Source organism: Neovison vison, chromosome X, assembly GCF_020171115.1.
Source record: "Neovison vison isolate M4711 chromosome X, ASM_NN_V1, whole genome shotgun sequence".
Taxonomy (NCBI): Eukaryota; Metazoa; Chordata; class Mammalia; order Carnivora; family Mustelidae; genus Neogale; species Neogale vison.
This window is the reverse complement of record NC_058105.1, coordinates 130,136,162-130,160,773: the sequence shown is the minus strand read 5'-3', so window position 1 is coordinate 130,160,773 and position 24,612 is coordinate 130,136,162. Positions and strand designations below refer to the sequence as shown.

At 49.0% G+C, this 24,612-nt stretch overlaps 1 protein-coding gene across 2 annotated transcripts; it reads right to left on the bottom strand.

Annotated features, from left to right (window-relative positions):
• Positions 1–2,604: 2,604 nt before the first annotated feature.
• On the bottom strand, positions 2,605–23,942 carry ARSD (arylsulfatase D). 2 transcript variants are annotated; one of them, XM_044235872.1, is made up of 10 exons: positions 23,767–23,942; positions 22,018–22,167; positions 16,840–16,961; positions 13,731–13,853; positions 10,911–11,334; positions 10,636–10,772; positions 9,067–9,201; positions 7,005–7,167; positions 5,627–5,748; positions 2,605–3,780 (listed from the first exon to the last, which is right to left on the bottom strand). In XM_044235872.1, exons 1-10 carry the CDS (start codon positions 23,808–23,810, stop codon positions 3,422–3,424), a joined length of 1,779 nt encoding a protein of 592 aa, XP_044091807.1. In that variant the 5' UTR covers positions 23,811–23,942; the 3' UTR covers positions 2,605–3,421. The 2 variants fall into 2 exon arrangements, with proteins under 2 accessions (XP_044091807.1, XP_044091808.1); XM_044235873.1 differs by lacking the exons at positions 16,840–16,961; positions 23,767–23,942 and having other exon boundaries at positions 22,018–22,121.
• Positions 23,943–24,612: the final 670 nt, after the last annotated feature.

Below are 24,612 nucleotides of genomic sequence, written 5' to 3'. Positions count from 1 at the left end.
CCATACAATAGTTATCACTTGATCCTATCTTGCTGAGGCCATTGTGTGGTATTTGGATGCACTTGAACAGCGAGGTGCTGATGAGCTTTGGTGTGGGATTGCAAACAAGTTGTAGCAGAACCGGGCTCCTTCCCGGTGGGGGGGGGGCACTCCTCAATCAAGAAACACAGACCAGTTATCCTTGTACGTGCTTATTAGTCGTTCATATCTGCTTTAGTAAAATGACTGTCCATCTTTTGCCCACTTCTTAGATGGTTTCTCTCCTTATTATGGAGTGGTATTCATTTGGAAATACTTTTCTCCAGATCTGTGGCTTCTCTTTTCCTTTTCTTCAAGGTGCTCTTCGAAGCACACAAACTTTGCATTTTGATAAACTCGCACTTATCGAGTTTCATAAAGTAGATCAGGCTTTGACTGTCTTATCTTTAAAAATGTCTTCCTAACCCAAGAGGACAAAGATTTTGCAGAGTTGTTTTTTTTTTTTTTACATTTTACTTTTCTTTTCTCTTTCCTTTCCTTTCTTTTCTTCTCTTTTCTTTTTTCCTTTTCTTTTCTTTCCTTTCCTTTTTTTCCTTTCCTTTTCTTTTCTTTCCTTTTTTTCCTTTTCTTTTCTTTCTTCTTTTCTTTTCTTTCTTTTTTAACATTTACATCTCCGGTGGATTTGGTATTCCATTTAAGTCCTGGTGGATTTGGCATTCATTCTTTGGCATGGTGTGAGAAGTTAAGGGTCTCACTGTGTGCTTTTCCTGTGAACAGCCCACTGTGCCTGTGAATGCCCCGTCCGATGTTTAACTGGCTGATCTATGGGGCCAGCCAAAGCTGACCGTTTTCTTCAAAAATTTCCCTCGTTTGGATATTCAGGCGGACCCTAAGCCCCTCAAAGCCTGGTCACGCTCACGCAGAGCATGCAGTAAAGACGTAGGAGAGGACGGCAGCCAGACACGGGAGCTGGCAGGCAGCCCTGGGGCTTCCGCGGTTGCCCCAAGCTCCCCATTTGGTGGGTCTGCAGACCCAGCACCAAAGTCTGTGGGAGGAACCTCCCGTTTCCAGAGGGCTGGGAGCAGACAGTGGAGGGGAGAGGTCTGTCTTGCCTCCGGGCACTTAGTTAAGCTACGGAGGGTCTAACCGGTTAGACCAGTTGCCAAGGTTTCAGGGCAAGTAAAGACAAAGAGCCCTGAAGATTAAGTAAGGCTTGTTCAGTCTGGTTGTAAATCAGCCGGGCCTTGCCCCAACCCCTGGAATGCTTCCCGGTTATCACCGTCCTGGGGCTCTGTGCAGCTGCCTTCCACAGTGTTATCTGTAGGCAGCACCCCCGCTGGCCCAGCGTCTCCCCCCCCATGCCCCACCCTCTCCCCCCTCCCTGCAGCAGGTCTGATTTTCTGACTCAGTTTTGCATTAAAATGTACATATGTAGAGTTGCATATTTGCAGTGTCTTGTGAAGGGAAAAAAAAAGTTTCACTCAAAAAGACTCTGACTCTGGAGAAGCAGACAAGAAAGTCTTAAAGGATGAAAGAACAAAGAGGAAGAAAGTTAAAAAAAAAAAAAAAAAGCGCCCAGGAGGTTTCTTGCAGAAATTCCAGATGCTTATAAGCCAGCTGGAACCTTTACGTTTGCTAAATAAGCAATTTAGTTTGGCAATGGTGTATCATTTAATTTGGCAACGATGTATCATTTAATTTGGCAATGATGTATCCTTTAATTTGGAAATGATGGATCATTTAATTTGGCAATGATGGATCATTTAATTTGGAAATGATGTATCAAAAACCTTAGACAAGTCATTATAAAGGCCAGTCTCACCTTTAGGCTGATGGGACCAGGTATATGCGCACTTCAAAGACTCCATTTCTCAATTCCCAGGTGTTTTTCTATGGATGCAAGCAGGAGTCCTGAGGGAGGACATCTGCAGAATCCCCTTAATAGGGGCTGACTCAGCTGGGAAGAAGGCCCTTCTTCCCACAGCCTGGAATGGAAGGCCCTTCTTCACACAACCTGGAGCTGCTGCAGCCATCCTGAGGCCATGAGGCAAAGGATGGTAGAGCTTGGAGTTGCAAGGAGGCTGCCAGCCTGGGGTCCCTCCAAGACAGAACACCCCCTTCCCCTGTTTATGGGATTAATTCCCAATGTCTGCTACTGGAAGCCCAAAGTAATCTCCAAGTAACAAGATGAGGACACAGGAACAGTGAATGTCATGTGTGGGGTTGAATTAGCCACTTGGGATCAGTGAATCCTCAAGAGCAGCACAGAACTGTTTTATCCCCATATGTCTGTCTTCCCTTTTGTAAGGCTGTTCACAGACCCAGAAAAACCCCAAGTACGCTTCGAGATGAATGGGTACAAAAACTGGACATTGGCACCATGATAATCCCGAGCTTTAGAAGATCAGGACTGGGGGCATTACTGGGTGTCCATTGTGATGGTCTTATGTCATGGATGAGAAAGTTGAGATGCACTCCCCGCCCAGGACATGCTTCTGGAGAAAGGGAAACACAAGCTTACCTTCTCCGTGTGCGCGCTCTCCTGGCTACCCCATCGTAGTCCCGGCATTTGGGGGAGCTGTGCCTCTCCCCTTTAAATATCCACTTCCCAGCTTTAGGCGGGTGTAATGGACAAATACAATTGTATGTATTTATGGTTTACAGCATGATGATTTGATATAGGTACACATCGTGAAACGACCACCCCAGTGAAGTGAACTAACACGCCCATCACCTTCGGTAGCGATCGGTTTCGGTGTGCACCATGAAAACACCGAACATCTCCTCTCTCCGCAGATGCGAAGGGTATGAGACAGTATTAGGAACTAGAATACTAGAATCACCGTGCTGAGACGTGTCCACAACACAGTCCTCTCCTAACCGGAAGCTCATGCCCTCTGGGCACCCTCTCCCCAGCTCCCCCAACGCCACGGCACCCACTCTTCCAAACTCTGCTTGTACCAGTTCCAATTTTTTTATTTTTTTATTTTTAAGATTCCACGAATCAGTGAGATCGTGCGGTATTTTTCAATCTATGTCTGGCTGATTGCTCTTGACATAATGTCCTCCAGGTCCGTCTGCGTTGTCACAAAGGGAAGGATCTCCTTGCTCCTCATGGCCAAGTCATGTTGCATTGTGTGGATGGGTCACCCGTTCTTTCTCCCCCCGTCCATCGATGGGCGCCTGGGCTGTTTGCATGTCTTGGCCGCTGAGGTGAGTGCTGCTCTGAACATGGTGTGGAGGTTTCTTTGAGATCCTGTGTCCATTTGCTGTGGGGAAACACCCAGGAGTGGAATCCCTAGGTCCAGGGGTAGGTCTATTTTTTATTTTTTGAGGAGCCTGCCACGGTGTTCCAGAATTCTACGTCAGTGCAAGAGGGTTCCCCTTTCTCCGCATCCTTGTCAACGTGTTTCACCCCACCTGCCTAGTGTGAGGTCACGTCTCACTGGGGATCTCCGTCCTGCCTACACGCGCACAGAGGGAAGGTTCCACAGCACGGCTGCAGCCACGGCTTCCAGATGATGTTGCTCAGGGAAAACTGGGGAGGCACCGGACTCAGGGTTCTCCTGTGCTGCTCCACGGCCTCGCCTACCCGTGAGACCACCGCGTGGTACCTGGGTTCGGAGCCGGGGGCCAGAGGCCGCGCCTCGGAAGGGTCCCTGGAGAGGTCGAAGAGCAGAGGTGGGCTGTGCTGGGTCACGCCATCCCCGGAGCAGGGGCACACACCTCGGCCATAGCAAGCGCCCGTCCCCTTGGGGTGGAACTGTGGCGTCATGTAGTGGACCTTCCAAAGTCTTCCACCTGAAGACAAACAGAGTGGTGAACACCTGACCTAAGTACCAGCCCTGGGGAAAATCATCAACATCCCATCCAAATAAAGCGAGAGGAGAGGAGAAAACCAGGTGGTTCTTGCCAAGTGTGTCTATATGGTGTGCTCCAGGCACGCAGAGGCAAAGGGACTCGTCCCAAAGTGCTCAGTGAGGCTGCCTGCAGGGATGACAGCCACAGGTGCCGTGCTTTCTTCATTCTTACCCTTCCCGCTATTTTGCAATTGTTCCACATCCCCGTCCTAGTTTGATTAACAGAAGCAAATAGGACACATCAACACGGTGACTCGCAAAGAGCTTGCTGTGTTCTCAGGGGGTGCATTTGGGTACAGGGCAGATAAAAAAGCCAGTCAGAGGGGGGCATGGGGTGCAGCCCTCAATTCCCTTCCCCTGGACATGTGCCCACCACCAACTATCATTCTCCATGAGATATGGATTCTTCTCAACTTCTCAGATTTGCTCTGTGATGCTGCATTTCATTCATAATCATGGCCAGACTACGGTGCCAGATGCTCAGTTGAAGACTCATCTGCATGTCACCATGGCAGGGTTTTTTCCCCCCCAGTGAAATGAACATTTACATTATTAGACTGCCCTCCATACCATGGGTGGGCCTTACCCAATCAGTTGAAGGTGTAAGAGAGCGCAGAATGAGGTCCCCTAAAGAGGAAGGAATTCTACTTGCAGAGCACAACCCATGTGTTCTGCCTGACTTTCTAGCCTTCGGACTCCAGATGGCAGCATCCACTCCTGCACGACTGTGGGCCGGCCCTGAAGATTTCAGACGTGACCATCCCCACAGCCACACATGGCACAATTCTTGAAAATCGCTCTCTCTGTTTCTGTTCACCCGTTCGTCTACATCTGTCTTTATCTTCCATCTCTATCATCCATTATTGGCCAAGCTACCTCTCTGTCAACTCGCTCATCATCTCTTAACCAGCCTACTCTATGATCCATCCATCCATCCTTGATCTGTCATCTGTTTATCCATACATCCGTCTATCCATTAATCTATCCATCCATCAATGCACACATCCATATCTCCATTCGGCCACCCATCCATCCACCCTTTTCTCTCCTTCCCTCCCTCCCTCTTACCCTCCCCCATTCTCTCTCCATTCATTTATCCATCATCCATCCACCCACCTTCCTTCCCTTCCTTCCTTCCATCCATCCATCCGTCTGTCCACCTGTCTGTCTGTCTAACCATCCACTGTCCATTCATCTGTCCATCCATCCATCCATCCACCCACCCTCCTTCCCTTCCTTCCTTCCTTCCATCCATCCATCCATCCATCCATCTGTCCATCTGTCTACCCATCCATTGTCCATTCATCTGTCCATCCATCCACCCTCTTATCATTCCTTCCTTCCTTCCTCCCATCCATCCATCTATCCATCCATCTGTCCATCTATCCATCCATCATCTATCCATCTGTCCATCCATCCATCAATGCATCCATCCATATATCCATTCATCCACCCTTTTCTCTCCTTCCCTCTCTCCCTCTTACCCTCTACCATCCTTCCCTCCATCCACTTATCCATCCACTCTCTTTCCCTTCCTTCCTTCCATCCGTCTATCCATCCATCCATTGTCCATTCATCTGTCCATCCATCCATCCATTCATTGATGCATCCACCCATATCTCCATTCATCCATCCATCCATCGATCCATCCACCCACCCTCCCTCCTTCCCTCCCTCCCTTCCTTCCTTCCTTCCATCCATCCATCTATCTATCCAGCCATCCCACTCGTGGTTCTGTTTCTTGGGGGGAACCCATCCCCCTGCACCAGGAAAAGACATGTACTCACTGTCCTTCTCATGCCAGCGTGCTGCGTGGAGGTACTTCCCACAGTAATGAAAGAGGAACTCATGTGCTGAGTGCTCATCAGTCCCTTGAAGCAAGGGCACCAGGCTACGGCCATCGATCACCCTGATTCAGTGAAGAGACAGAAGGACGAGTCAGACCAAGGCCGGTCAGCCTACTGGCACCTGAAAGTGAAACTCCAAGCTCATAAGGGCCTTGCTAAGGGCAAGAGGAACAGAGATGAGTTGTCTCCCCAACTCTGTCCAGATTGCAAGTTGCTAAGCAAGAGACATGTCGCTCTTTCTAAATAAAAAGTCACTAAGTTGTGGGGTCATTTGTTACACAAAATGGCATACACAGTGCACACACAGACATACACACACCATTCCAGCCTTGCCTGTCACGGCCACAGGACCATATTCTAAAAAGTCCTCGATCTGAACTTAAAGTACAAAAGTTACACTTTTCCTTACACTTGTAAAACACTTCTATTTTAAATTATACCCTAATTATGATGGTTCCATATCCTGTGTCTACTTGGCTGGGTCATGGGTGCTCAGGGATGTGGTGAAATGCCAGGCTGAGGATTGCTGTGAAGGCATTTTGTTAGACACGGTTAACATCCACGGTCAGTGGACTCTGAGCAAAGCAGCGCACCCTTCACAAAGAAGGTGGGCCTCGCAGGATCAGTTGACGGCTACCAAGAGCAAAGACTGAGGTTTCCCAGAGAAGACAGAATTCTGCCTCAAGAGCATAACAGGGAAATTCTGCCTGAGTTTTCAGCCTGCTGGCCTGGCATAAGGATTTCAATTTCTTAGCCTCCACAATGTCAGGAGCCAATGCCTTAAATGCCTTATTTTATAAACACACAGACACCTGCACATACACTGTTGGTTCTGTCTCTCTTATACAGGACTCTTTATTTGTCCCCTTAAATGGAGGAATATAGACGATTATCAAAATACTTCCTGCTTTGTTTTATCTTGGATTAGGAACAGTCTTTGGTCCTCTGCTAATATCGAAGTGATAAGTCATTTTTAAAGCGTGCTGTGATAGCCCCATCAACACATGGGCAAGAGTGCATCTCAGGAAATCAGGGGAAGGTGTTTCAATGGATCGACTTCTAATGCTTTCATCCCGCCATTGTTGTGCTGAGTTATAAAATCTTACCAAAGCGGCAAAATGAGTAGATGGACCCGATACTTCCTTTAATCATGTTTTACTGAGCACGATTATTTTGCAGGAGGCTGTCCCCTCCCTTTGAGGATGTGAGAACTTTCTAAATGTTCCCACATCGTAGTAGGATTTCTCCCTTACGTGTGAAATAGTCAAAGGACAACTTTCAGCAACTGGGGAGGGAGGGGGTCTCATGACACGTGTACCTGTCCTGGGGCGCATGGCCGCCCCCCAGCTGGACCACGGTGGGGAAAATATCCATCAGGCTGGTGGGCTCGTGGATCACTCGGCCGGCCGGCAGCACCCCAGGCCAGCGGAAGATCCCCGGCACGCGGATGCCGCCTTCCCAGCCCCCCATCCCTTTGCCACCTGTAAGGAAGTGTTGTTAGAATTCTCCAAGAGATGGTCCCATCCACATGCACACCTGTGCACACCTGTCTGTCTCTGTACGTGCCTGGTTACCCCACACATAAACACACAGGATGGCAGCCTGCATTTCCCAAAAATGTCTGCAACAATAAATTCCAGAACCTCGTCACTGCCCTATGGGCAGGTGGAGTCTACATGCTCTTCTTTTAAGATCTGGCAGGTCTTTGCGACCACGGGAACACACAGGGTGTGCAATGCATGGCTTCAGAATTATAATGGGGGCTTAAATTTTACACCATGTACGGCTGGTGGCTCCTGTCTTCCTCTATCCTTTTTCCTTCTGGAAGGACCAGGAATTGGGTATGGCAGCCCCTTCTTCTCCTCCTCTCGCACCTGCTCACCATATCATCCACCTGTTCCTTTACCCCCTTTCCTGGTTCATCTTCATTTCTGGGACCCCTAGCAATGGCCTGGGGCCCAGATTAGGTCTTCAGGAAATGCAAAGAAGTACCGATAAAACAATTCTATGTCACAGAAGGTGAGTGGTAAACGGGCAGGGATGTGTTCAGAATCTTGCTAAATAAATGGGTTTCTTGTTGCAGTTCAAAAACTGTCATGCGCCCGCCTTCCCTTTGTACTGCTGCAAAACAAGTTACGGCAAAGGAGCAACCCCACTCCCGTATGCTAGGTCTCCGTTCTGTACGCTGGGAGTCGGGCATGGCTGGGTGGCTTGGCGGGTACTCCGTTCTGGGTCCCACAGTCGGAAATCAAGGGGTAGGCTGTTTGCAGAACATACCACTGGGTACGATGAGAAGCTACTATACAGCTTGGGGACGTGTATGGAGGACTGGAGTGGGAAAATCCCCTCACAAGTCATAGGAACATACACCGTGAACTCTCATTGTTCCCTGGAGCAATGTTCTACAAAGTCGCCGCCCATACTGAACCATGACTCTCAGGTGGGTGTAACACACAGCCCGGTTCCAGGAAGACTCTGGTCCCTGTACTTCCATCCATCAATCAGTATATTTCTGTGTGTTTTGGTTTAAAGACTCCTTATTGGGTAGAAATCATGACTCATTTGCATGGAATTCATGGCCAATAGTGCTAGAACTCGTGTCTGGATGAAGCCCATCTAACACACACACTTTCTTCATAAGATGCGTGGCAAGTGTCTTGCCCTTGGGAATGGGGGACAGCCCTTCTGCACTCTGGCCACGAGCCATTTCAAGGAACAAAGTCACCAACAAAAAGCAAACAAAACCGCAGAAACGTGGCCATGAAAGAGACCAAGAAAAGGACCCATGTCTATGTCTGAGAGATGAAATATAGGCACAGGGTTACTGCACCCAACCATGGTTGAGAACATGCATGGCGGGCGACTGATATTCTTATTGCTGTTCAAATGAGTGCAAAGGCATCGCAAGTATTGATTTTGGGGTTGCAGATAAATTTTAGCAAGTAGATGACATCATAAATATGGAATCCATGAATCATGGAGAAAATGACCGTATCAGACTTTTAAAAATACGGCAATATAAAGGTACCGTGCCCTAAATCTCACAAGATAGAGTGGAATACAGAGACACATGTAACTAAGGTTATAGTTACAGTGCAATGGTTGATTTAGGATGGCATTTCTTTTAATTTTATCTTGATTATTTATTTGTAGATCTCCCGCTCCTACTAAAATATAAGCCCTTTAAGGGAAGGGCATGTGTCTTTTTTTCTCTCTCTTGGCACGTGGATAGGATTTGGTATAGAGCGGCTGTTTAAGAAATCCCCCCCTTGAAAGTGCACACTCTTTCCGCCTTCTGCTTGCTCTCCAGGCTATAACACTGAGAATCATTTGGTGCGTCCCACATCTGCCTCTTAACCCCCAATATCCAATGGTCTCACCTCGGAATATCCCATTCCATCCCCCCAGCTGGCCGTGTCCATCTCTTGCCTCCAAATGTCCTCCGTGATCAGAGGTGAAATACGTGAATGTCTTGTTTTTCAAACCGTGGACTTCCAATGCTTTAAGGATCTCACCTATAAGAGAAACAGAACAATTCAGGGCAGAGAGAATGAATCACCACCAGCAAATTCAACCCAAATTTGCCCTTTCTTGCTAGAAAGTCCCATAAGGGGACTGTGTAGTCACCGTCATTACGAATGCGGTCACACAGTGTGAACCCTTTCTGATTTTCCTGATTCCACAGGATTCAGAATCTTGTTTACAAAGGTATCACTAATACAGAAAACAAAATAAATGGCTTAAAGCCAAGATGTTGTTGGCATATGTGTCCATAAAGACTGCATGGGGTTGGAGTGTGGTAAGAAAGCATCTGATGCGGCGCCTGGGTGGCTCAGTGGGTTAAGCCGCTGCCTTCGGCTCAGGTCATGATCTCAGGGTCCTGGGATCGAGTCCCGCATTGGGCTCTCTGCTCTGCAGGGAGCCTGCTTCCTCCTCTCTCTCTCTGCCTGCCTCTCTGCCTACTTGTGATCTCTCTCTGTCAAATCAATAAATAAAATCTTTAAAAAAAAAAAAAAAAGAAAGAAAGCATCTGATGGGAGAATCCCAATGAGATAGGAGGAAACCAGAGCTGTAAGCATTGATCTGCATGTGTTGGCATATGGGGGCCAACGTTCAGGAGAGCCATGTCTATCAGCCATGCACTCCCTTTGCCCATGGAGACCAAGTGCACATCTACAGCCCGGAAGGAAAGATTTTACACCACATGGGGACTGTGCAGCACTGGAAATGCATGTTTCTAGAGCACGATGTAATCCACTCTCCCGTTTTGGGGTTGCCTGCCTCTTTACTTGGTGCATCGTAGCACTACGGTTCTCCCAGGATAAGCTCTCACACCCTGCAAGGATTTAGATGTCTGCATTCTCTTAAGAATCTCTATACACTTGAAGGGAAGGCAACCGTGTATCAACTACATGTCAAAGTAAAAACAAACAGAACGTACAATCTCATCGGCTTTCTCAAGGCCACGGGAGGAATGCAATGTTGGTCTGTTCCCTGAGTGATAGAGCATTCTTGCTTCACATTCTGTAATGTCTCATGATGGCTTTATTTATTTATTTATTTATTTAAAGATTTCATGTATTTATTTGAGAAAGAGAAAGCATGAAGATGGCGGAGAAGTAGACTCTCCGCTGAGCAGGGAGCCCTGACGTGGGGCTTGATCCCAGGACCCGGGGACCATGACCTCAACCGAAGGTAGACACTTAACCAACAGAGGCACCCAGGTGCTCCTCATGATGGCTTTAAATAATGCGCTTTGTAAAAGGATGATTTTGTGCAGAAGTAGGTTGAAGGAGCACGTGAATGATATGGGGAACTTTCTCCCCATTCTTTGCCTTTTCTCTTCTTCTTTACTACAGCTTGGTTCATGCTGAGGTGGCCCATCTGTTACCAGAGTTAAGCGGTGAGGCCAAGACCGAACGACGCATGGCCGCCGTGCCTTGACTTACCTACAAGCCAATCCATTTCCTCCACATTGTCGCCATATAAGCCGTGCTGGCTTTTCCCGAGAAACCGTTTGGTGGTCACCAGGGGAATGTGAACATGCAGCAAAGACACGAAGAGGAGGAATGGCCGGTGCTTATTCCTGAAAGAAGAAAAACATGCTTCAGACACGATGGCACCTGTTTCAACACGATCTGAGCCACCTAGGTCCCTGAAACCCATCACCCCATCAGGACTCAGGTACTATGAGAACTCATCTCCTCTTTAAAAACGGGATTACCTTTCAATATAGGAAATGGCCTCGCGCAGCATGTGACCCGCCGTTCTTTCCAAAACCATGGGCTGCTCTATGACATCATGGTCTCTCATCAGGATACAGTTCCAACGACACACAAACCCAAAGCTGGCGTACCAGGAGACAAAGAAGAGGAAGACAAGGCTGGCTGCCCCCAGGACTCCCTTCCAGGACACAGAGATGAACCCGCAAGTCTTGCCAACCGCAACGGTCAGGACCCCTAGAGCCGCCATCTGGGTGTAGTGCCACAGTCTGGATCTAGTCATGGCGTCCACTTCTGGGGGTCTGCCTGGCTGACAGTCATTCACAAGCGTGAAAGGCATGCCGTAAAAATAGTCAAATCCGTGGTTCAGTGGATGGTGACAGTGGTCATTGCGGGATTCACAGTTGACTCCCTGGTGCCATTTTCCTGAAGATAAGAGCAAGAAGTTAGGCAAGAACACACACGGAGGTGCTCTGTTTGACCCCAGTCATCTTCTCAATAATTCGGATTATATAGTTACCCTGCCCTTTGCAAATACCGAGCAAATGTATGGAGATCATGAGATTAAAGGTTCAAGATATTCTGGGCTGTTAGGAATTAAAATTTGCAACCCTAGACTGCTATTAAATAACTATTAAAATTTTGCAATTTAAATAACTATTAAAAATTTGTAATTTTTAATGAAAATTATTAAATTATTAAATATTAATATTTTAAACATTAATAAATTATTTAAAATTGAAGTTAAATAACTATTTAAAATTTGCAATTTAAATAACTATGAAAAATGTGCAACCCTAGACTGCTATTAAATAACTATTCTGCTATTAAATAACTCAGAAAATATCATTTATGGATATTTCTTACTTAAAATACAGCCCCTTGATAAAAGGAGTTGGTTCTAGCATAATCTTAGCACAGAGCAGAAGTAACCAAGTAAGCAAGAAATGCTTCTAAGAGATTTTTTTCCCAAAGGCTGTAATTTTATAATACCATTGAGATGGAACATGAGAAAGCCCATATATCAGATTCTAGAAGGATATACAAGAATTGGGTTCTCTCCAGATGCTCAGCCAGCTTAAATTTAGCTACAAAATAGGACAGAAAAGGGTCCAATGTACCAGTCGCCATAATTTCCAAGTACAGAGGTTAAACGCAGTCCCCGCCCTGTTCTTCCCTCCCATGGTTCACAAAGGGTCTTCAGAACCTGTGGGATTGGTTCTAGTTCCAAGCCTGGAGACATCCCTTTCTATCCCTGCTTACATTTAAGGAAGTGAGAACGTCGGGATGGGGTGGAACAGGTGGAGAAGGAAAGTATACAGGATGGTCTCCATCTTGTCCATCTTGTCCATCTTGTCCACTACTACCATTTGGAACGTGAAGAACACCCTTGTCTAAGTTTAGATGGGGTGTATGCACCAGAAGAATAAAGATTCACAGAAGGAACTGATACACAGGTCTGCAAGTCCAGTAAACACAAAATGAATCCACTTACCTAGTTTTAAACACAATTCCCCACCCCCAAAGAGTAGGAGATACCTGGTGATTGTGGGCTCAAGGACATTGGGTCGTTGACCCAACGGGGGTGAGTTGGTAATGGAAAGTTCCAGTTAGTTTGGGTGAGTAAGAAACTTTACTCTACTTCTCAGCATTGAGAAGAGAAATACAGGTGACAGAGCAGATGTATACAAAGTCCTTGAAAATGCCCTTGAAAATGGGTTATGTGATATGCTGAGTATCCGTGTCTCCCTAAGATTCCTATGTTGGGACCTGACCATAAGGGTGATGGTAGTTGGAGTTGGGACCTTGGATAGGAAATCAGGTCCTCAGGATGGAGCCCCCATGAATGGGATTAGTGCCCCCAAAGAGACCTTCATGCCTTCTTCTTACATGTGAGGACACAGAGAGAAGACAGTCGTCTCTGAAGCAGGGCGAGATCCTCACCAGACGTGGAGTCTGGATCTTGGACATCTCAGCCTCCGGAACTCTGGGAAGTAAGTCTACATAATCTCTATTTCTAAAGTAGCAGGAAACTTTAAAAGGGAGGGCGGAAGGGGTGACTACCCCATGTCCAACCCAATCATCCCGTTGACAACGTGGGGATGTCACAGTCCCCTGTGAACTCAACAGTGACTCTGAGTGTGGAAGAGCTGGTGAGGAATTGAATGGAACAGACTGGACTGAATCTTCCTTTGACCCCCCTGCACACAGAGCTGATCGAGTCTTCCTTGACCAAGGGTTTGGGGAAGACGCCCTCATCATCTGGCCTCGGAGATTCCTGTTAAGAGGAGACACTACTTCTAAACACACAGGCTGAGCAAGGAATGAAAGTGTTTCCAAGCATCTTGTCCATGACAGGTGGGTGCCCATCTGTAAGGAAGCCACCTAACAGGTGTCGGAGTGCCGTTCTCAGAAAGGGGATCTTACGAGGTTGGCTCCTGACTCATGATGTGCAAGAATTGGCTCTCCAGAGGATTTCCATCATTCCCTAAATAATAAGTGTGGCTCTGTATCTAAAATGTTTGCAAGACGTGGTTTTGCTGAACGTCTGCTTTCCTTCTGGAGGCTAGGGTTTTGGGGAGGGTGCCAGGCAGCGGGTGTGTAGGAGACCAGCCCCTAATACAAAGCCTGGGAATGGAAAGAAAGAGGCAAATCCCCCGAGAGGTTGAATTGAACGGCTTGTCAGTGACAGAAGTTCCAAGGGTGTGACCGATCCAAGAGAGGTCATACAGGGCCAGCACCCAGTTTTGGTTCTGACATGTAGCTTTTTCCCCTGGTAGGGAAACGGGCTGATCTTCCTGATCCCTGAATGGTATGAGTACCTATAAGGCCGGTTGCATAACCTTGCTGCTGCAGGACTCTTGCAAACGTGGTTTCGTTCGTGGGGAGTCCACCCGATCCTGCATTCCACTGGAGGGCACGGTACCCATCATCGGCTTCCATGCCTGTGAAGCAGAGCAGAGAGCAAGGATTCACTCTCCCTGGACTACAGCAAAGGTTCTTGCCTGGGGAGGAAGCTGGCCCACAGCTGTGGAATCTTCACCCTGTCTGGAGTAGGTCTGGGTTTCACAATTGCAGGAGGGGATGCTGCTGGCCTCAGCTGGGGGAAACACCCTACAGTGCCCAGGTTGCCCCCACCATAGAGACTCATCCAGCCCAAATGTCAGCAGTGCTGAGGTTGAGAAACCCTGCCTTGGTATGAGAGAGTCTGTCTGTTTCTCTCTATCATCTCTCTATCCATCCATCCATCCATCTCTTCACACATCTATTCATGTATCTTCTATCAATCATCAACTGCTTACCTACTTACCTATTCATACATCCCTATCTCTCTCTCTCTCTATCATCTATCTGTCTATCATCTAACTCTATCCATCCATCCATATATTCACCCACCCATCCACTCACACACCCATCTAGTCATCTATGCACCTACCCATCCATCGATCAATCTACTAATCTATCATCTATCAATCTATGAGATATCTATCATCTAACTCTATTCATCCATCTATCAATCTATTAATCTATCATCTATCAATCTATGAGCTACCATCTAACTCTATCCATCCATCCACATATCCATCCACCCATCCACTCACCCGCCCATCTAGTCATCTATGCACCTATCCATCCATCAATCTATTAATCTATCATCTATCAATCCATTATCTATCTATCATCTAACTCTATCCACCCATCCATATATTCACCCACCCATTCACTCATGTACCCATCTAGTCATCTGTGCACCTATCCATCCATCCATCCATCTGTTATGTACCTATTATCTATAATCTATCTATCTATCTAATCTATCATCTATCAATCCATTATCTCTCTATCATCTAACTCTATCCATCCATCCATATATTCACCCACCCATCCACTCACACACCCATCTAGTCATCTATGCACCTACCCATCCATCGATCAATCTACTAATCTATCATCTATCAATCTATGAGATATCTATCATCTAACTCTATTCGTCCATCTATCAATCTATGAGTTATCATCTAACTCTATCCATCCATCCACATATCCATCCACCCATCCACTCACCCGCCCTTCTAGTCATCTATGCACCTATCCATCCATCAGTCTATTAATCTATCATCTATCAATCCATTATCTATCTATCATCTAACTCTATCCATCCATCCATCCATATATTCACCCACCCATCCACTCATACACCCATCTAGTCATCTGTGCACCTACCCATCCATCCATCCACCCATCAATCTGTTATGTACCTATTATCTATAATCTATCTATCTATCTATCTATCTATCTAATCTATCATCTATCAATCCATTATCTATCTATCATCTAACTCTATCCATCCATCCATATATTCACCCACCCATCCACTCATACACCCATCTAGTCATCTGTGCACCTATCCATTCATCCATCCATCCATCCATCAATCTGTTATGTACCTATTATCTATAATCTATCTATCTAATCTATCATCTATCAATCCATTATCTATCATCTAACTCTATCCATCCATCCATATATTCACCCACCCATCAACTCATACACCCATCTAGTCATCTGTGCACCTATCCATCCATCCATCCATCCATCCATCCATCCATCCATCCGTTATGTACCTATTATCTATCATCTATCTATCTATCTATCTATCTATCTATCTATCTCTATCTTCTATCTCTGTATCTTCTGTACATTATCTATCTATGGCAGTGGTTCCCAACCACAGGTAATTCTGCCCCCCAGGGAACACTTGGCAAATGCCCGGTGACATTTTTGGTTGTCACAACTTGGTGGGGAGAGTTGGCTCTCCCCAGTAGTAGTGGCTGCTACTAACATCTTGCACATAGAGACCTGAACCCCAGCACCTCAGAATGTGACCGTGTTTGAAGATAAGGTCTTTAAAAGAGATCGGGTGTTTTAAAGAGGTAAAAAAAAGAAGTCGTTGGAGTAGGCTCTGATCCCATAGGACTGGGGTCTTTTTAAGAAGAGCTATAGACAGTTGACCACGTGAGGACAGGGAGAGAAGGCAGAGTCTTCATCCCAAGGAGAGAGGCCTCGGGGGGGGGGGTACTAGCCCTACCCTGGATCTCAGACTCCCAGCCTCCAAGATGGTTAAAAAAGTAATCTGTGTTGTTTAGGCTGGTCCTTCTGTGGTATTCTGTACAGCAGCTCGGACAAACGAAACCTCAATATTCCAATATGTAAATGTACTGGCTTATTAACCCCCTCTTCCACTGATGAACTGTGTCTGTGTCTGCAATGTACAGATGTACAGACAACGTTCAGTGCTGCTGTGAAGTTCTCATTCCATCTTTTGTAGAACTTGCATGTGTGCACATATTGGGCTCCTCCTTAGGAACTGCTGGGTCTTGGGAGTACCTGTTTTCAGCTTAAGCAGACAGACAACCTTAAGCATCTCACCAACCTTGTCCCTTTCTGACTCTGACCCTCCTACTTTTCCCTTAGAAGGACGTTGGTGATAACACTGGGCCACCTGCATAATCTAGGGTAACGTTCCCATCTGAAGATCCTTCACCTAACCCAGCTTCAAAGTCACTTTTGCCATAAAAGGAATTGGGATGTGGGGTCTTTGGGAACCATCCTTTAGTTTCCTACATGCTCACCCAAAGCCTATCTGAAGTCATGACTACACACCCAGATGGACTAAAATATTTAAACAAATAAACACAATGTCAACCATAACCAGCTACTCTTGCAGAGTTTCCGTCTCTGAATTCCCAATCAACCCAATCATCGCATGACGACCTAAAACACACCAGTCTTCATGTCATTTGAGGGGATACCATTGCCGATTAAATGTGCAATGTTCTACCTGGATCTCGACCATTGCTGATCACATTGAGGACAAGTAATGAGTAGACGCAGGCTTGCCCCCTTCTCAGTTGTCCCGGCAACACTGACCTGATCTGAAGGAGTGCCTCCCCGTGAGGAAGGAAGATCTGCTGGGGGTGCAGAGGGGGGCAGCCGCCAGGTGCTGGGTGAGCCTCACGCCTTCCTTTGCAAGCTGGTCAATATTGGGCGTCCTGAGTAAACCACACACAAACATCCCTGTCAAGACAGCCCTTACAGGGATCGCTGTACCAAAGGGCATGGCACGGAGTACATCAGTGTTCCCTGAGGGTTTTATGATTAGTTGCATATGGTGTCTTGCAAAGGCAGATGGACCCATCCCCAAAACAATCAGCATGAACACATGGACTGAGGACCACTTGCTGCAAAAGGGGCTGAGCCCTTGTCCCGGGGTCCAGGGCTGCAGCCCAGCCCACTGCATGCATAGCCACCGTCTGAGTCCACTGTATCACCCGGAGGTCTCGTGGGCCGGGAACAAGCTTCTCTGGATGCTGTTGCTATGTGTAGGGATAAGAGCTGCACACCATCTTGGTCTTACTGTCTACTTCTGTCCAGCAGGAAGCTGTAGCCACACCAACCTACTGGCTTGCAAAGGTGGGTCCCTTACAGCTTGCTACCCTTTGCTCCTCTGTGAGCACACTCTAGTTCACAAATGGGAAACGGTCTTCCCAATCCAATGGGGAAGGAACGCCATGCCTTTCCTGCTTGTACCACCAAGTTTCCATGTGGGTGTGTTAAATGGCAGAGGGCAAGTGGATTAAAGAGACAAGGGAAGACATGAAGAGTGAAGCCACTGGCCAGAATAAAATCTGTGAGAGCCAATACCTAAAACTTCCTTACTGGGCAGGTGCTCCAATGGCCCAAGGTCAAAGGCATCTTTGGAGAGGACTTGAGGCATGGCTGAAAGCCTTCCTTGTTGAGTGTGAGTGTTGGTGAAGGGTGCTGAGGGAGTTGACAATGGGGGAGAGGAGCTTCAGTGTCCCTGTCCTCCCAGTGCCCTGGGAGAAGCATGCAGATGGCTTTGCTGAAGGTCTGGGCAGGCCCAGGCTGAGTCACAGCACTAGTAGATGCTGTTTTCTTGGACACAAGCCTCTTCCAAAGTCTTGTGACCCAGAGGATCCCCCATCCATACGTTTTGTGGGTAGAGGACAGAAATACGATGACTCCTGAAGGAGCTGTGGGTGAATTGAAGGACTTCTGGGAGCCGGTGGGCATCCCAAAGTCCTAATGTGGGTTTTTGGATTCAAGAACTTCAGAGGCATCAAAACCATTGCCAAGACCATCCTCCAAATGTGGAGGTAAATACCTTTCTTACTAACTCAGATGGGTGTTGCCAGTTCTGAAGAAAACATTTTTCGTTTTAATTGTTGCTTTTGTTTGGGGGTGAACACAGTACTTGTGGTCTAAAAAACATGAAAAATTACAACGGTATCCTTCAAAATCCTCAAAGGTGGAGAAGCACAGAGGTGAGGGGCAGAAGGACAGTGTTCAAAGGATGTTTGGTGTAAATGCATAGGAGGCCAGTAAATAAGTTCTAAGTTAGTGTAGTAATACAATAGTGTAACATCTTTGGACATTATTAAAGTGAAAAGCTGCATTTTTGGAATCCCCGCGTTATCTTTAGACCCAACAACTTCTTAGTCAGCAGAGTGATCTCCCTGTTTGCAAGGCGACAAGCAAAGTTGGGAAACTGAGTCACTCGTCCCTGGTCACGGAGCAAGAGAGTGCCAAGGAGGGTTTAACACCTCCATTAAATTACACCTTATCCGTGTGACTTAAAAAATCCACCGAGGGTAGCGTTCTGGAGGTTGTGGGACAAGTATGTCCATCCTCAGGCTCTTATCTTCCATTAAGCATGGATTTTATGATCGTTCACAACCACCCGTCCACTTTGGGACCACTAAAGCTTTTTTCCTGATGGCTTTGTTCCTATTTAAAGACAGTGCCCCTTGTCCTCTTGTGTGCAAGCTGTTGCCTGTACTCATTCAGCTGTGGCTTCCAGGCTCGTCCTGCATGCCCAGAAACCACAGCTGAGGTCAGTGTTTCAGACACCTGCTGCTCTGGGCAGCTGCTGGGGCCCTGCCATGCCTCTGTTTTCAGGGAACAGCTGTGTCAGTCAAGACCGTTCTGGTCACTTTGCTCATCTTGGACTTTTTTAAAAAATTGCAACCAACCCAAATACAAATGCTGTTATTAAAAAAAAAAAATCACCCATTCTGTACTCGTGCTGGTTGTTTTCAATAATCCAACTGTAAAAATTTATTTTTAACTAAACTATGAACACGAATTACAAGGGCTTATAGGATTCTACCAATTAAGTATAGTTATATTAGCTCTGACCTATTTTTCAGGCTACAAAAGTTCTATCTCCAGCTTGATATCTAATCTATTTTATACCAGCCTACCATCTGTCTACCCATCCTTCCATCCCTTTCCATCCATGCATTCACCATTCATTCATCCACTCATCCATCCATCCATCCATCCATCTACCCATCTTTCCATCCATCCATTCATCCATCATCTGTCCATCCATCCATCCATCCATCATCCATCTTTCCATTCATCCATCCATCCATCCATCCATCCATCTTTCCATCCATCCATCCATCCATCTTTCCATCCATCCATCCATCCATCCATCCATCTATCCATCCATCCATCCATCCATCCAACCGTTGTCTGTCTAGCTATCTCTCTTCTATCAACTATTTCTGTCCAACACATGTCTTCATGATTATCTACACTGGGGAACAGAATGAAAAATACCACAGTTTTCAACCTCGGCATAGAAATCTTCTCCTGCAGAATCTCATTCCTCCACTTGTGAAAAGATATCCTAAGACAGGAAAAATGATCCTGATTTTAAATTCTGTGCTTCTCAATCCATTTATGTCATCTCCTTCTTTCCCTAACCAAGCCAACTGGCAAAGATAATCCTAAAATATTACTCTCAAGTGCCTTTCATTTTTTTATGCATTCTTTCTCTTTTAAATAACCCTCTGGCCTGTGGGATCGGATATTTTTATTCTAAAAACAGAGGGAAAGTATGGGAGTGTCTGAAAATGATACCAGTATGCTGAGAAACCACCAGTGACTCTCAAAAAAGGAATGGACGTGCAGGGCATGTATGACATTTTCCTGAAAGAAGACATATCTTTTCTTCCTATTATGCTAAGAAAACAAGCAGGTTACACATGTATTTGTAGATTGGTTTTTGTCATTAACACATGTCTGGGGCGGGGGTTCACTTCCACGTTTTGCATCATGGTCCCGGAAGGAAACGTGGAGATTATCCAAAGGCCTTATGTGAACAGGGGAAACTGAGGCTGGACGTATGACTGATGGCACAGATACGGAGAAGCAGGATTAGGGCCACAGAGCCAGTCCTAGGGCTCCATCTTCTGTCCTGACCTCCTGTTCCCCTGACCCTTGGTGACTACACATTCATTACACACATTGCGGGTTCTCGACTTCCCTTTCTTACAAAGCAAGATATGAAACACAGACCCGGTGTGTCCCACATGAGCCAGTGGAGTGACTGTAAACAAGGGTGTCTGACATTTTCTAGGGTATCTAGGCACAGCAGATCCCCTGATTCCTGGAGAGAATTCTATGGGACGTACTTACTCGTGAAGAATGGCTTATGTGCTAGAGGAGTCGGAATGATTTCATAGCAGATCTCCAAAGGATGAAGGCACGGATGCCTTAGAGCATGTGCAGTCAATTCCCCCTCGAAAGCCAAGACAGGGTGTAGATTTCCCTAAAACGGGTGGTTTTTACGTCTTCTACCTGTCAGCCTTGATGGCTTGCTTGGGCAAAACTGTTAAAAGGATGTGCCCTGCTCGTGTTGGGGTGGCTGGAGGTGCCGTGGAGACAACATTTTGCAGACCATGGAAGCATAGTAGGTTTGGGCAGAATGCCCACATTCCTCATAGGCTGATTGCAAGGGGCATGGGCCCGACATGGGTAAGGGGCGCGCTGCAACCCATGGGGCCAGCTGGCTCAATGTCTTCATCAGTGAGTCAATGCACTAAATTAAGAGAACATCTTCGCCGCCTTTAGGAAGTCCCCAAACACCGTCCTTGTCGCTCAGCCTATATTTTAGTTGGAAGGAGAAACACTGGACATAAACAACAAAAAAATCATGGATGCTGCCCCCTAGTGGTGATATTGAGTATGCAATCCCAGTTTCTCCATTAATTTCTTGGCTTAAATTTTCTTAACCCACACCGGCAGGCTGCAGGAGGTCCTGAGGGGTTAGGAATTCGTCCTAGGGATCCCGGGAGACTCGATCCAGTCCGTCACACAGAGTGATGGCTGAGAGAGGGCAAGGCGTGCTCTTGGGTTGTGAAAGTATTCCAAAATGCATCGTGGTGACTTCTCGGAAGCTACCAGATGCCAATGTTTCCTTGGGGGAATGGTCTATCCTGGCAGGTGTAACACGGCAGGCTCAGCATGGGGGGAGGAAGGTCCCTGCATACACAGGGCAGTGTCTGCCACTGTTGGAAAGGTCGTGACCAAAGGGGGTGGGCCTGGGTCTATCCTGGGCAGTCCCAACATGGGCTGCTAAGGCTAAGACAGATCGTGTCTTTCTAAAAGACCACCTAAAAGATCCTGTCCTAATCCCCAGTATTTGTGAATGGGACCTGACTTGTAAACGGGTCTTTACAGATGTCATTAGTTAAGGATCGAGGGATGAGCTCCTCCTGGATCAGGGTGGCCCTAAAGCCAATGGCAGGTGTCCTTGTAAGAGACAGAAGACGAGACACAGACACAGAGGAGAAGCCACGGGAAGACGGAACGCAGAGATGAGAGGGATGTGGCCACCAGTGTAGGGACGCCTGGAGCTCCAGAAGCTGGAAGAGTCAGGAAGGACCCTATCCTGGTGCCTCTGGAGGGGGCTCGGCCCTGCCCCGCCTGGATCTCAGATTTCTGGTCTCCAGGACCGGGAAGAGAAGAAATTCCTGCGTCTCAAATGACTCCATTTGTTCTCTTCTGTTCCGGCAGCACCAAGAAAGGAATACACCCAACCACCTAGTGCCATGGTGTCTGAACATTTCAGTTTAAGACCCAGCTTCCTGGTCAAAAAATAATTTCCTGGGGGTTCACGTCGGATGCGCAGAGGGCTTTCCCACTACAGGCAGCTTGCAAAGACATCATAACCCACATGCGTTCTCACACACACCCACGACCCCTAGGACCACCAGCATCATCAGCACGTTATACCTGAGCGTATGGTTCCCATAGCAACCAAGATCCCCAATGCCAAGATCGTCCGCCATTATCAGTAGAATATTGGGTTGAAGGGCATTTGCGGCTTTTAACTCGGACGTCCTCAGGAGCAAACACAGAAGGAGCAGACCCCACAAAATGTCCCTGGAGAGACAAGCAACAAGGCCCAAATTAACGTCCAGGATTTGTAATGTTCAGTGGGCATTTCCAAGCGGCTTGCTGGGAAGGCACGTGCGTTTGCCCTACATCAGGATTTACCTCCTCCCCAACCAGTTGGTCCTTAATTCTGCTACTTCGGTGGGGGCGCTCCTTAAAGGGCTGAGCGCTGGTCTTCCAGGGGCGCGCTTTCCTGCCTTTCCTGGTGCAAAGGCGGCCGGAGCGCGCCTTCCGTCCCCGGAGCCACCCGACAGGAGGTAGGCGGACGCAGAGGATCGGAGCAGCGGGGCACAGGCATTTTAAAAGGAAGAATGTGGCATTCAGGGCACCCCGGCCACGACAGGGAGACAAGGCACTGCTGGTGCGACCCAGTAGAGACAACACGGTCTTGGAGCGCTTGGCCAGCAAAGCCCCCGCGGGGCGCGCTAGGGACCGCGCGGGAAAGGGATTTGGGGCGTCCCGGACGCGGATCTCCGACCCTGCCCGCCCCCTAACCGGGCGGAACGCAGGGCCTGGGGCGCCCAGGTCCTCCTGCCTGGCTGGCAGCTCGAGCGTGCCTCGGGGCCGGCCTGCAGAGCCCCCAGTGCCGTCCTGTGCCCTGACTGCGCCCCGGTGCGCCAGCCGTCCGGAGCAGGGGGGCAGGGACGGTCCCGGCCGCACAGGGCGGAGGCGGAGCGTCCAGAGGGTCGTGGAGAGGGGGACGTGGGGGCACGGCCGCGCTCCGGCGACGGGGTCTAGGGGAACTGGGCAAGTCTTCGGGCTGGGGGCCAGGGCTCCGCTCCGGATGTGGGGGTGGGCAAGGCTCCGCTGGGGCTGGGGGAGGCCGGGCCGGGGTCCGGAGGCCAGGCCGGGGTCGGGAGGCCGGAGCGGGGCGGGGCGGGGCGGGGCGATGCCAGAAAAAGGAAGCTGCGCGCTCTGGGAGGCGGGGAAGCGGGTGCTGGACCGGACGTGTCTCAGAGTGGGGGAGGGTGCGGTCGTGCTGGGATTGGGGGCGACGGAGCAAAGCGGCGATGCCCCCACTTTGGAGCAAGGGTGGGTTGGAGGGGACGTCGCGGTGCTGTTAGGGGTGCGGAACCAAGGGGGGTCTCTGCGTGTCCTAGAGAGTGGGGATTGGAGACACGGCCGTACTCCGGGGTGTAGGCGGCAGGGAGCGGGAGGGGGCGTGTGCTGGACCGAAGGGGCACGCGGCAGCGCTCGGGGGAAGAGGCTGTTTTGGGGGCCTGGTGCTGGCGCTGCTTGGGGGGGGGTACTCGGGATCAAGGGAGCGCGACCTACGCAGTGGGGGATGGGGACTAGGCCTTGCTCTGCCGGGGCGTGGCCTCCGAGCACCAGCCCGGCGGTTCCCCTTCCTGCCGCCGGCCCTCCCTCCCTCCCTCTCCTCCGTCCAGCCGCCCTTCTCCGCCCGTCCGGCTCCAGGTCCCCGGCTCCGCGTCCTTGCGACTGCGGGGCGGACGTCGAGCTGCATTTTGGTAACTCCAAGGCGCACACACCGCCCGCCCGTCCCGGGGGCCACTATCGCCCAGTGTGAGCCTCCCCCAGCCTTCATGCCCGCCCCGAGTGGGGGCCGCGTCCTCGGGCCCCGCGCACCTGGCAGCGGGCGCGGCGCGTCCCCTCGGAGCCCTGGGAGCCATGGCGGGGCGCGGGCCGAGCGCACAGGACCTTGCCCCCAGCGCGCGGAGCCCGGACCCGCCCACGCAGCGGAGCTCTCTGGGCGGTAGGGCCCCGTTCCGCCCCAATCCGTTTAATCTCCTGTCGCCCAGGGCCTTCCGGAAATTGATCTTGGAAACCGGTTTTCCCGAGTCTCGGTGGCCTCCGGGCGGGCACTCCTGGGAGACAATGAGGAACCCCAGCAGTTTCCAGCAAGTTCTGGAAAGTTCTGGGGACTGCCCCCGTGCGGTCAGGCATCCTGGATGTGCATTCTGTTTCATTGGGGTCCGGGAGGCCATCCCCCTTCTCTATGGCCAAGGTGGGGGCAGGGGTCAGGCATGAGCTAGGCTAGTTAGACCGTCACCCACAAGACTTGACACCAGGGGGTCTACCTGGTGGTCACCTCCTGTCCTGGTCCCCATTAGCTGCCCGGGAGTTCTCTTTGTCCCTTTCCAACTCCGTTCTCCGTTTTGAGGAGATAAGTCATTGGGAATTAAGACTTGCCAAAAGCTTGAGGGTAGGGGCAATTTGCAGAAGGATCTCTTGCGAGAAAAGACGATTTTGCCTTAGAACTGGCGGCCCTAGTTAGCTCACATTTCCCGAGAGGTCTCCGGAGAAGCCCACCCTGTCCACACCTCGAATCTCAGGACTTCCCAACTCTGCAGCTTGGAGAGGATGAAGTTAGGGGGTTCAAGCTGCCGTCTGGGAAAGTGATGGTGGTGGGGCGCGGGGCGTGCGTGTGTGCAGGGAGAGGGCTTGCGTGCAGGGTCCAGAACAAAGTCTCCA

Bases quoted from the DNA above. Each gene is read 5' to 3' on its own strand.
- ARSD (XM_044235872.1), bottom strand. From the start codon at position 23,810: ATGGCTCCCAGGGCTCCGAGGGGACGCGCCGCGCCCGCTGCCAG. The intron at 11,335-13,730 runs GTACTCATACCA...TCTTATCTTCAG, and splicing joins TTATGCAACCGGCCTTATAG to GAAAATGGCACCAGGGAGTC. The intron at 9,202-10,635 runs GTAAGTCAAGGC...TTTCTCTTATAG, and splicing joins GGAAATGGATTGGCTTGTAG to GTGAGATCCTTAAAGCATTG.